The sequence below is a fragment of the Erythranthe guttata genome, chromosome 3 (assembly GCF_056151865.1).
Source record: "Erythranthe guttata isolate IM_541 chromosome 3, IM_541, whole genome shotgun sequence".
Lineage (NCBI taxonomy): Eukaryota > Viridiplantae > Streptophyta > Magnoliopsida > Lamiales > Phrymaceae > Erythranthe > Erythranthe guttata.
The window spans coordinates 11,353,041-11,364,903 of NC_142535.1; the positions used below are offsets into that span (position 1 = coordinate 11,353,041).

General features: G+C 39.1%; 1 protein-coding gene across 1 annotated transcript; it reads right to left on the bottom strand.

The window, feature by feature from the left end:
• Nucleotides 1-1,697: 1,697 nt before the first annotated feature.
• Nucleotides 1,698-3,156, bottom strand: LOC148771781 (uncharacterized). The gene is made up of 2 exons (XM_088815231.1): nt 1,834-3,156; nt 1,698-1,709 (listed from the first exon to the last, which is right to left on the bottom strand). The coding sequence occupies exons 1-2, from the start codon at nt 3,154-3,156 to the stop codon at nt 1,698-1,700; spliced, it is 1,335 nt and encodes a 444-aa protein (XP_088671357.1).
• Nucleotides 3,157-11,863: the final 8,707 nt, after the last annotated feature.

Sequence of the window (11,863 nt, forward strand, 5' to 3'; positions counted from 1 at the left end):
TAGGCATTCTGCTACGAATTGGGCCACGTCTCTCTTCATTCCAGGCCACCAGTAGAGCTTTTTGAGGTCTTGGTACATTTTGGTTTCTCCGGGATGGCAAGTGTACGTGGTTTGGTGAGCTTCGGTTAAGATTAGTCGGCGAACGCTTGAGTCGTCGGGGACGTAAATGCGATTTTGGAATCGGACGAGACCATCTTTGGAGATTTGAAAATTGGGATTGGATTCGAGGTTATTGCGGATTTTGAGAATTTGAGGGTCGTTTTGTTGGGCTGATTTGATCGATTCTCCCAAGTTAGGTTGGACTATGAGGGCGTTGATCGATTTGCGGCTAAGTGCGTCGGCGACCACATTTGCTTTGCCGGGGTGGTAGAGTATTTCACAGTCGTAATCTTTGACTAGTTCGAGCCATCTTCGTTGCCTCATGTTCAAATCTTTTTGAGTGAAGAAATACTTCAAACTCTTGTGATCGGTGTAGATGGTACACTTTTCACCATAGAGGTAGTGTCGCCAAATCTTGAGTGCGAAAACGACGGCGGCTAATTCGAGATCGTGCGTTGGATAATTGCGTTCGTACTCTTTGAGTTGACGTGAGGCGTAGGCAATGACCTTTCAATTTTGCATAAGTACGGCGCCTAGACCTAATTTCGAAGCATCGCTGTAGACTATGAATTCTCCGACTTTCTCTGGTAGTGCGAGAATTGGTGCCGATGTGAGTCGAGCCTTTAATTCGGTGAAACTGGCGTCGCATTCGGGAGTCCACTGATACTTGACGTCTTTTCGAGTCAATCGGGTGAGTGGAGAGGCAAGCTTCGAGAAATCCTTGACGAATTTGCGGTAGTAGCCGGCTAGTCCAAGGAAACTTGGGATTTCCTTTGCGTTCTTTGGAATTGACCAATTTGACACGGCTTCTATTTTGCTGGGATCGACGGAGATTCCTTGTTCTGAAACAATGTGACCAAGGAAAGCCACACTCGAAAGCCAGAACTCGCATTTGCTGAACTTGGCGTATAATTGATGCGATCGGAGGGTTTGGAGTACGGTGCGAAGGTGAGACATATGATCTTCTTGGGTTTTGGAGTAGATGAGAATGTCGTCGATAAAGACAATCACGAACTGGTCCAAGTATTGATGAAAGACTCGGTTCATAAGGTCCATGAAAGCTGCGGGGGCGTTGGTTAGACCGAAGGGCATGACAACGAATTCATAATGGCCGTATCGGGTTCTGAAAGCGGTTTTGGGGATATCGGATTCTTTGATTTTGAGTTGGTGATAGCCGGATCGGAGATCTATTTTCGAGAAGACTGAGGAACCTTGAAGTTGGTCGAAGAGATCATCAATTCGAGGGAGAGGATATTTATTCTTGATTGTGACTTTGTTGAGCTCACGGTAATCGATGCAAAGGCGAAGGGATCCGTCTTTCTTTTTGACAAAGAGAACCGGTGCGCCCCATGGGGAAGGGCTGGGTCGAACATAGCCTTTGTCGAGCAATTCTTGCACTTGGTCTTTTAGCTCCTTCAACTCCATCGGGGCCATACGGTACGGGGCTTTGGAAATTGGCGTAGCTCCGGGAATTAGATTGATTTCGAACTCGATTTCTCGATTGGGTGGAAGTCCGGGAATATCATCGGGAAATACGTCGGGGAATTCTTGCACGGCTCGAATATCGGATATTTGGGTTTCGGGATCGGACTCGGATTTTAGAATATCCACTAAATAGCCGGAATGACCCTTGTGAATAAGTTTAACTGCCTTGATCGCGGATATAATTGGAATCGAGGTTTTGGGTTGACTTTGGAATTTTAGGGTTTCGCCGTTCGGAAGGGGAAAAATGACCGTTTTTGAGGCACAGTCGATTTGGGCTTTGAATTTGGTTAACCAATCCATGCCTAGTATAACTTTGAATTTTTGGATCGGTAGGAGGATTAGATCGAAATTCATGGTTTGAGTATGAACTCGGATTGGGCAATTTAGTATGACTAGGTTAGAGCACATCTCTTCGCCAGAGGGAATGAGGATTCGGTATTCGTAGTTTAGTTGATTCGTTTGGAGATTTAAATGCGCAATTATGTCTTTCGATATAAAGGAATGAGTAGAGCCGGAATCGATAAGAGCGTAAATGGGTTCTTCGAGGATAAATATGGTACCTGCTATCATAGACGGGTCTTGCTCGATCTGTTCTTGAGTCATGGCGAACACTCGACCGGGGACGTTCGGTGGAGGTTTCGGGCAATCTTTTACCATGTGTCCGGGCTGATGGCATCGGAAGCAATTCCTCGTTCCTTGGATGCATTCTCCGAGGTGACTCTTTCCACATCTTGGGCAGGTTGGCCGTGGCGGCGGTGGCGGTGGTCCAGTTGATTGGCGAATGGGCTGCGTTCCTTTTCCTCGGAATGGACGGTTGCCAAAGTTGTTCTTTTTCCACGGGCGTTGGAAGTTTGGTGTCGCTCGACGTTTGTTTTGAATTTCTCCCTCGTCTTGGGCAGCCATGAGTGCTTTGTCTACGAGTTGGCGGAAAGTTGAAGCGTCGGACATACGGATGTCCCTACGGATTTCGGGTTGGAGGCCACGAATGAAATGGTTCTTCTTTTCCTCGGCGTCTCGAGCGATGAACGGAGCGTAGAGGCAGCCACGTTCGAAGCGGCGGATGTACTCGATCATTGGTAAGTCGCCTTGTCGGAGTTCGAGAAATTCTTTGAGTTTGTGGGCTCGTACGTCTTTCGAGAAATATTTTTCGAAGAATTGGACTTTGAAATCGGTCCATGGCAGAGTTTCGAGATTCGTTCCTTCCTTGATTCCTTCCCACCAGTGACGAGCTTCGTTTCGGAGTAGGAATATGGCACAGTGCACGCGGTCGCGGTCGGTCATTTGCATGTAATCGTATATGACTTCGAGAGATTTGATCCACTCTTCGGCTATGGTGGGTTCGGTTCCACCGTGGAATTCGGATGGGTTCATTCGGAGGAATCGTTCGTATATGGCTTGAGGCGCATTATTTTGAGGCGGGGTTTGGTTACGCTGGAGGAGTTGTTCGATTTGGCGTTGGTGGTTTTGGGCTTGTTCACGGATTAAGTTGGAAAGATCGTTAATGGTTTGATTGGGGTCTTGTGGTTCATTGGTGGGAGTGCTCGAGTTTCCTCGGGTTATACGTCTCGCCATTATCTCTATATTAATTATCATTAATAAGTAAAGCAAATAAAACACATAAAGAAAATAATACACATACTATACCGGATGGTTCGAGCCTTGCGTCTCGAGTAGTCTCTAAGCCCGTGAAGTTCGTACGAGTATCTATGAACCATGCTCTGATACCACTCTCTGTAGCACCCCCCTTCTAGATGGGCGATAAATCGAACCGGTTTATCGGAATATTTATTAAACTAGCGGAAGCAAAGGATCTCTTTGTAATTTTTTGAGACATTGGAATGGGGTGAAAATGCAATTAATAAAAATATGTTCTTTTGGGTGTTGAAGGCTTTGCATTTTCGAAAACTTTGTTGGATTGATATAGCCGAATACAAAGCTTGGTTTGGAAATAAGTTTCGAAAGGAGGTTTCTTATTCGAGTGCTACATTCTCACTAAACATTCTTTTCGGTTCGAGAATAAATCAGAGTTCAAAAAGGTTATTTTGGCGATTGATTCGAAGTTTTCTAATGAAGGCATGAAGAATAGCACATTACGAAACTTATGATATTAAAGTAGGAATTAAGTACGAAAAGAGAAATGTTACGGTTTAGGGTTACACCACCAAAAGAAAATAACCAAAAGTCTAGCATCGTTCATAGGTCCTCGTACGTCTTCCAAAATCCCGGGCAAGACCTCGATTCACTACTCGATCCATCCTGGTTGAGGATTACTACTACCTGCAATCAAAAGACATCTATATGAGCTATAAAGCTCAGTAAGGAATCCGAGTAAATATCGAACTTTGAAAATACGTTATATATAATATATAATATTATATACCCATTCTTACCCACGTTCCGTACCACAACACAAGACAATAAAATCACATAACTCACGAAAACACAACACTCACACAAAATCACTTACTTATGCAAAATGACTAAAATGCCCTTTTTGTAAAAATCATGAAAAACACATTTTTCGTTTTATCGGATCCGTGAAAGATTAATTTCTGTACCTGAGTAATAAACCTGTTACGAGCCCGTTTTCACTAAGTGGGGATCAAACCACTACACACATCATCCTAGTTGGATACCGGCCCACTATATCCGAGTTGTTTATTACCCGATATTCCATTAATCTTTCAATTTAAAAACCTTTTAATGCAACTTTTCGAAATCATGCTTATGACCCACACATAACATCACAAACATCAATCAAGTGCCACAAAGTCACACAAATATCACAATTTACCACACAATTATAATTTGGGCAAGAATCCCCAAATTCACACATATAAACACACAACCACACACGGCACACACCACATGCACATTCAGCACACACACACACACACATTCAGCACACACACATACAGCCAACACACTAAACATCACCATTTAATATGAAACCATGCTTGTAAAGTAAGCACCCCTTTTTACCTTTCATTAAATGAACTTATCACCACATCTAGGTAATAATCCATTCCAATAAATTCTCACAGCAATAATAAACACATCCATGCAGCCATTTAAGGTACACAATCCAAATCTCATCACTCAAAGTCATTAAATCAAAGACATGAAAATAAAAGCACAAAACATAATAAATGACATGCAAGTTATCCTAATTTCGAAATAATAGCAAACTAATTCCAAAAATTCTCAAATTAAATCCCAGGACTCCTAAATGACTAAATTTCCAGATTCTGAAATAAATTTGAATTTTCACAAAGTTTCGAATTTTCTTGAAATTAAAAACTAGGAAAATCCCTTTTTCAATTAAAAATCCAAAACTCTAACATAACTCTAATAAATTTAAAAACTTGTTAAATAAAACTTTTTCCTATCTAATACTTACTGAAAAACAGATCCAAACTTTAAAAATGAGAGATTTTTTCGGAAATTGCAGTTTTGACCCAAAAGTTTCGAAATTTACACATGCAACCACACTAGAAGTTCAAAATCACCTTTTTCATGAAAACCCCTAACAAATCTGAAATTCCACTTTACTAGATGCAGAAAATGAATTTGAAAAGTTACTTTATGCAGAAATTTCGGAAATTACATAATTTGCCCCAAAATTTCTAGATCTACACAAGCAAGCCTACTAGAATTTCCAAATCAACTTTTTCTTACAAAAATTCTTTAAATCCGAAATTTTTGTTCAATAAATGCTGGAAAACAGTTTTGAAAACATTTTTCGGCCAGACTTTACAAAAATTACAGATTCGGCCCAAACTTTCGAAGGTCTACACATGCAACCACAAAAAGTTAAAATTTCATTTTCCTTGAAAACCCCTTTTTGAAATCTGAAATTTTTAAGGCTTTTGGCCAATAAAAGTTGTATCTAACCCTATCAACATAGATGATGCAAGAACAAGAATTTAACAAGAAACACTCATTTTCCATTTTTCTTCAAAAAGCCCTAAATTTTCGAAATCTTCCCCAATCTTTTAAAATTTCATGAAAATCTTTTCAATACTATTGATGTCCCTTAATTGCAGCAAGAAATCGAATTTCTTACCTTAAGAAGCCGAAAGAAAAGATGGAGCAAAATCGAAGGAAATGCTTCAAAGGTTGATGCCAAGCTCTTGCCAAACTATTTTGATGGTGAAGGAGATGGAATGGATTTTTAAGGGAGATGTGTATTTCTTTGATGAATATGGTGATCTAGGCTGCTCCATAACCATGGTTAAATAGGGAAATTTTCAAGGGATTTTTCATTTTAATTTCTTTGAAAAACAAGAGATGAGGTGGAAGAAGGAGAAGAATGGAGGTGGTGATGTTGCTACGGTGGAGAAAAATGGAGAAGACAAGTAAGGGGTTGAGGTGTTGGAAGAAGAAAGATGAAGGGTGTCTTTTGGGTTACTTTGAGTGTGGGTTTAGAGAAATTATTAGGGGGTGCCAAGTGTAAAGGCATGCATGCTTATCACTAATTATTTTATTTAGAAATAAACACAACTTGCATTAACTACACACACATTTACACGGCCACACACATATATATATGCAGCAAGTATTATTAGTATATATATAAATATATATATGTATATAGATGCATGAAAATTCATACCTATATGTATATATATGTAATCACACTTTATAAAATATAATTCACATAAGTCACGTAATTCACGAAATTCCTAGAATTTCAATTTACGGGAATTTAAATCATATAAATCACATATATGATAGCGCACGTAATTATTCACGTAAGTAACATAATTAAATTCACGTAATGCATTTAATCACGTAATAATATTTCCTAAGGGTCATCGAGTTAGAAATATTAGTCTCGGGTTTTAGGGATTTCGGGTGTTGGAAAGGTGGGGTGTTACAGTACATTCTTTGAAATCTAGAATTTTTAATATTTTTCTTTTAGTATCTAGATTTGGTTGTAAGAATGATCATGAGAATGATTCATTTGTAAGGAAGAAGTTTTCGCACCTCTTCCATTTGTATTCTTAGAATACTGATTTTAATATATTCTTTTTCCGTCCTGTAAAGGGCAAGTTCACAAGTATTTACTTGTGAACATTTTTTCAATTCTGAGTATTGTTCTTTTTATTTCCGCTGCTTGTTTATTCAAGTGTCATAACACTTAAGACAACACCTCTGTATTAAACGAATTCGGGACCATAAATTCTTTCAATTGGTATCAGAGCCAACACTTGACGTATACTAAGTGTTTGTTCCTATTTTCTTTTTCAGAAACGAATTCGTGATGGATACTCAGATGACTGCTTCTATGCGACCTCCTGTACTCGACGGCACAAACTACACCTACTGGAAAGTCAAGATGAGGGCGTACATCAAAGCCATTGATGAGAGAGCCTGGAGATCTATTCTCACTGGATGGAAGCCACCAACTATCACAGATGCGGATGGGGATGTGTTTCCAACACCAGAATTACGGTGGACACCAGACGATCTATCAAATGCTAACCAAAACTCAAAGGCATTAAATGCGATTTTTAATTCAGTGGATTTAACCATGTTTAAATTGATTTCAGTGTGCACTTCTGCGAAAGATGCTTGGGAAGTTCTTCAGCTACATTGTGAAGGATCAGACAGTGTCAGAAGAACTAAGCTCAGATTACTCTCCTCCAAATTTGAGAGACTGAGAATGGAAGAAACTGAAACAATTTCTGAGTACAATGAGAAATTGATTGATTTAGCTAATGAATTTCAATCTTTAGGTGGTCCTTTGAGCAATGAGACACTGGTGAACAAAGTATTAAGAACTCTTCCAGAAAGGTTCAGCATGACGGTTACTGCTATTGAAGAGGCCAAAGATACATCATCTCTACGGCTGGACGAACTAATTGGTAGTCTAAAGTCTAGAGAGATGAACTTTGAAGATCAAAGAAAGGAGAAAGGAAATGCTATCTCAAATGCACTCCAGGCAGAGTTGGAGAAGGAAGATGTTGTTCCGGAATATGATGATGATGCAGAGGAATGTCTCAACAATGTTGCATTCCAAATTCAGAAATTCAATAGGGCATACAGGCGGAGTGGAATCAAGCCCAGACAATTATTTCCAGATGGCTCTTCGCAAAATCGACAAACTCAGCCCCGGAACAGATCTACTCCACAGAGAACATTTCCTCAAACATCTTCTCAAAACACTCTAAAAAATTCGTCATTTGTTCGTTCAAATTCTGAACCACCTTACTTGGATCACATTAAATGCAGGGCTTGTTCAGGATTTGGACATTATGCTAATGAATGTGCAAATACCTTGAGAAGAAGAGGAATGAGTTTGATTTGTGCTGTCAGTGATGAGGAGGAAGAGCAACCTGAACAGACAGAGGAACAGCAATCCACTAAACAAGCTCTCTCTGTCAGATATATCACTGGAAATGCTTCTGAAACAGAATCACAAGGAGTCTCTCTGGATGCTGCAACACTTTCTGAAACACTTTCAGTAACTGAAATTTCTGAGTTTAATACTGATCATTATACATGTTTAAACTCTATTTCTTTAAATACAGCAGAATCCAGTATTGAAGCAGCTAGTGATGAGGAAGAAATGTGTAAGAAACTAGCTCTTGACCTGGAGAAGAAGACTCAAGCTCTAGATGCAGCCAACAAGGAAAATTCCTCCCTCAAAGAAACAATCACACATTTGGAGGTTGGAATCACCAAGAAGGATCTTGAACTGGCAAAGGTGAAAGAAGAACTCAAAAAGGCAACTCTAGCAATCAAGAGGATGAACACTGGCACAACTAAACTCGAAGAGATTGTGTCAATGGAAAAGCACTACAAACATGAAGGGCTAGGGTTCAAAAAACAAATGAAGCCAGTTAAGAAGAAAGAAATTGTCTTTGTAAAAGAAAAGGGTGCAAACAGAAAGGATTGCAGGAAGTCCACAGTCACCACTCCAGATTCCAGAATAAGAGGTTATGTTTGTCATTACTGTTTCTCACCAGGACACATTCGTCCATTTTGTGAAAAACTCAGCAGTGACAAAATGTTGTATAAAATAAGCCACAACACTTCAAGGAACACCTCAAAGAAAAAGGTAGAATCTACCAAAAAGGAGTGTAAAATATGGACTCCCAAAGGTAAACTTTTGTGCAAGGCAGTATACACCTCTTTAAATGCTAACATTTCAGGTTCATGGTACTTTGATAGTGGATGCTCTAGGCACATGACTGGAACAAAAGAATTTCTATCAAACTACCACACACTAAATGGAGGACGTGTAACCTATGGAGGAGGAGCTAAAGGCAAAGTGGTTGGACGTGGAACACTCAGTATTGAGGGACTTCCAAAACTGTCAAATGTCCTGCATGTTGAAGGATTGGGATCAAATCTCATCAGTATCAGTCAATTGTGTGATGATGATCTATGTGTAGAATTTGATAAATACTGTTGTTCTGTGTTTGATAATCAAAACCATTGTGTATTGACAGGTTCCAGATCAATGGATAATTGTTATCAAACAGGTGACACCATCTCATGCAAGAGCTCAAGAGTGAGTGAAGTAGAGCTGTGGCACCAAAAACTAGGACACACAAATTTCAAGAATCTGAAGCTGCTCAACAAGTACAATGCTATAGGAGGAGTACCAGATCTCAAGATCAAGGATATTCCTATATGTGGAATGTGCCAGAAGGGAAAGCAAACCAGAGTACCACACAAAGTGTTGCAGCACGTTGGTACCACTATTTGTTTTGAACTTGTACATATGGATCTTATGGGTCCTATAGAGGTAGAAAGTCTAGGTGGTAAAAAATATGTCTTTGTATGTGTTGATGATTTTTCAAGATATACTTGGGTGTATTTTTTAAGAGAAAAATCAGACACTTTTGAAGTATTCAGAAATTTGTACAGGTTTGTTAGAACTCAATTTCAAGTTTCTGTACGTAGGATAAGATCTGATCATGGAAAAGAATTTGAGAATGCTTTATTTCTTGCATTTTGTAATAAAAAGGGTATAAAGCATGAATTTTCTGCTCCAAAAACTCCTCAGCAAAATGGCATTGCTGAAAGAAAAAACAGAACCATCCAGGAAATGGCTAGGGTGATGATGAGTGCAAAAAATCTGTCTAAGAGGTTTTGGGCTGAGGCTGTCAACACAGCCTGTCACATCTCAAACCGTGTGTATCTAAGATTAGGATCTATGATGACTTCATATGAAATTCTTTATGGTAAGAAACCTAATCTAGAATACATGCATGTGTTTGGATGTGTCTGCTATGTTCTAAATGATAGAGATCATCTAGCTAAATTTGATTCAAAAAGTGATTTGAGTTTATTTATGGGATACTCTAATAACAGTCATGCTTATAGAGTATATAATCTAAGAACTCGAACCATTATTGAATCTGTAAATGTGGTATTTGATGACTTTGCTGATCTCCGCAGTAAAACAGCTGAAGATGAAGTTGATGACTTAATTGCTGAAAGAGAAACAACTGAAGAAGACACTTCTGCCACAGATAGCCCAGACACAAACAGTCCAGTTTTAAGAGAAGAAGGTGTTGAGCCAAGTGTCACCACATCTGACTCAGCACATCCTACAGAGACTGAATTGCAGCCAACCTTTGATGTCTGCAGAAAGGAACCATCAAGCAGAATCCAGAAAAATCACCCATCTACTCAAGTAGTGGGAGATATCTTTGATGGAATAAGGACCAGAAGAAAAGAGAGACTAAACTACAGGGATATGGTAAGATTTGCAAATTTATCTTCTGAATGTGCACTAACTGGAACCACTTGTTTTGTGTCTTCAGTGGAACCAAGGAATATTGCAGAAGCTCTGAAGGATGAATTCTGGGTCAATGCAATGCATGAAGAGTTGAATCAATTCATCAGGAATGATGTTTGGTACTTAGTTCCCAGACCAAGCCATGTAAATGTGATAGGAACTAAGTGGATCTTCAAAAACAAAACTGATGAAAAAGGTACAGTTGTTAGAAATAAGGCTAGGCTAGTAGCACAAGGATACACTCAAATTGAGGGTATAGACTTTGATGAGACTTTTGCTCCAGTAGCTAGAATTGAATCTATTAGATTACTTCTTGCTATAGCCTGCTTTCTTAAAATCAAACTGTATCAGATGGATATCAAAAGTGCATTTCTGAATGGGGTTTTAAATGAAGAAGCATATGTAGAACAGCCAAAAGGTTTTGAAGATTCTGCCAAACCTAATCATGTTTTCAAGCTTAAGAAGGCACTGTATGGTCTTAAACAAGCTCCTATAGCTTGGTATCAAAGACTCACTGACTTCTTACTTGAAATACAGTTCAATAGAGGGGAGGCAGACAGAACCTTGTTTGTTAGAAGAACTAATAATCATATCATCATTGTTCAGATATATGTTGATGACATTGTTTTTGGCTCTACTTGAGCTAACCTTTTGCAGTCTTTTGTAGATTCTATGTCTCACACTTTTGAAATGAGCATGGTAGGGGAGTTGAATTACTTCTTAGGACTCCAAATCAAACAGACAGGTGAAGGAATCTTTGTTAATCAAAATAAGTATGCTCTCAATCTGGTCAAAAGGTTTGAGTTGGAATCAGCCAAGCACATGAAAACTCCAATGGGTTCCAGCCAAAAACTTTCTAAGGATGATGTTGCAGAAGATGTCGACAACACTCTCTACAGAAGCATGATTGGAAGCCTTCTGTATCTAACAGCAAGCAGGCCTGACATTATGTTTAGTGTTTGTGTGTGTGCCAGGTATCAAGCTAATCCCAAAGTCACTCATCTTAAAGCTGTGAAGAGGATTATTAGGTATGTTGCAGGTACAGTAGACTTAGGGATTCAGTTTTTCAAAGACACTAATACAAATTTGATAGGTTTTAGTGATTCTGATTGGGCTGGGGATATTAGTGACAGAAAAAGCACCTCAGGTGCATGTTTCTTTTTGGGGAATAATCTAGTTTCTTGGTTTAGTAGAAAGCAAAATTGTGTATCTCTTTCAACAGCTGAATCAGAATATGTAGCTGCTGGAGGGTGTTGTGGTCAACTAATTTGGATGAAACAAATGTTGGGGGATTATGGGTTAACCAGTGATACCGTGACCATATATTGTGATAATTCAAGTGCTATTGACATTTCAAAAAATCCTGTTCAACACTCACGAACTAAACACATAGATATTAAACATCATTTTATTCGTGATATAGTTGAGAAAAATATAGTGTGCTTAAAGTACATTCCTACAGAAGATCAGCTGGCTGACATCTTTACAAAGGCATTAGATTATGAGAGGTTTTCTAAACTC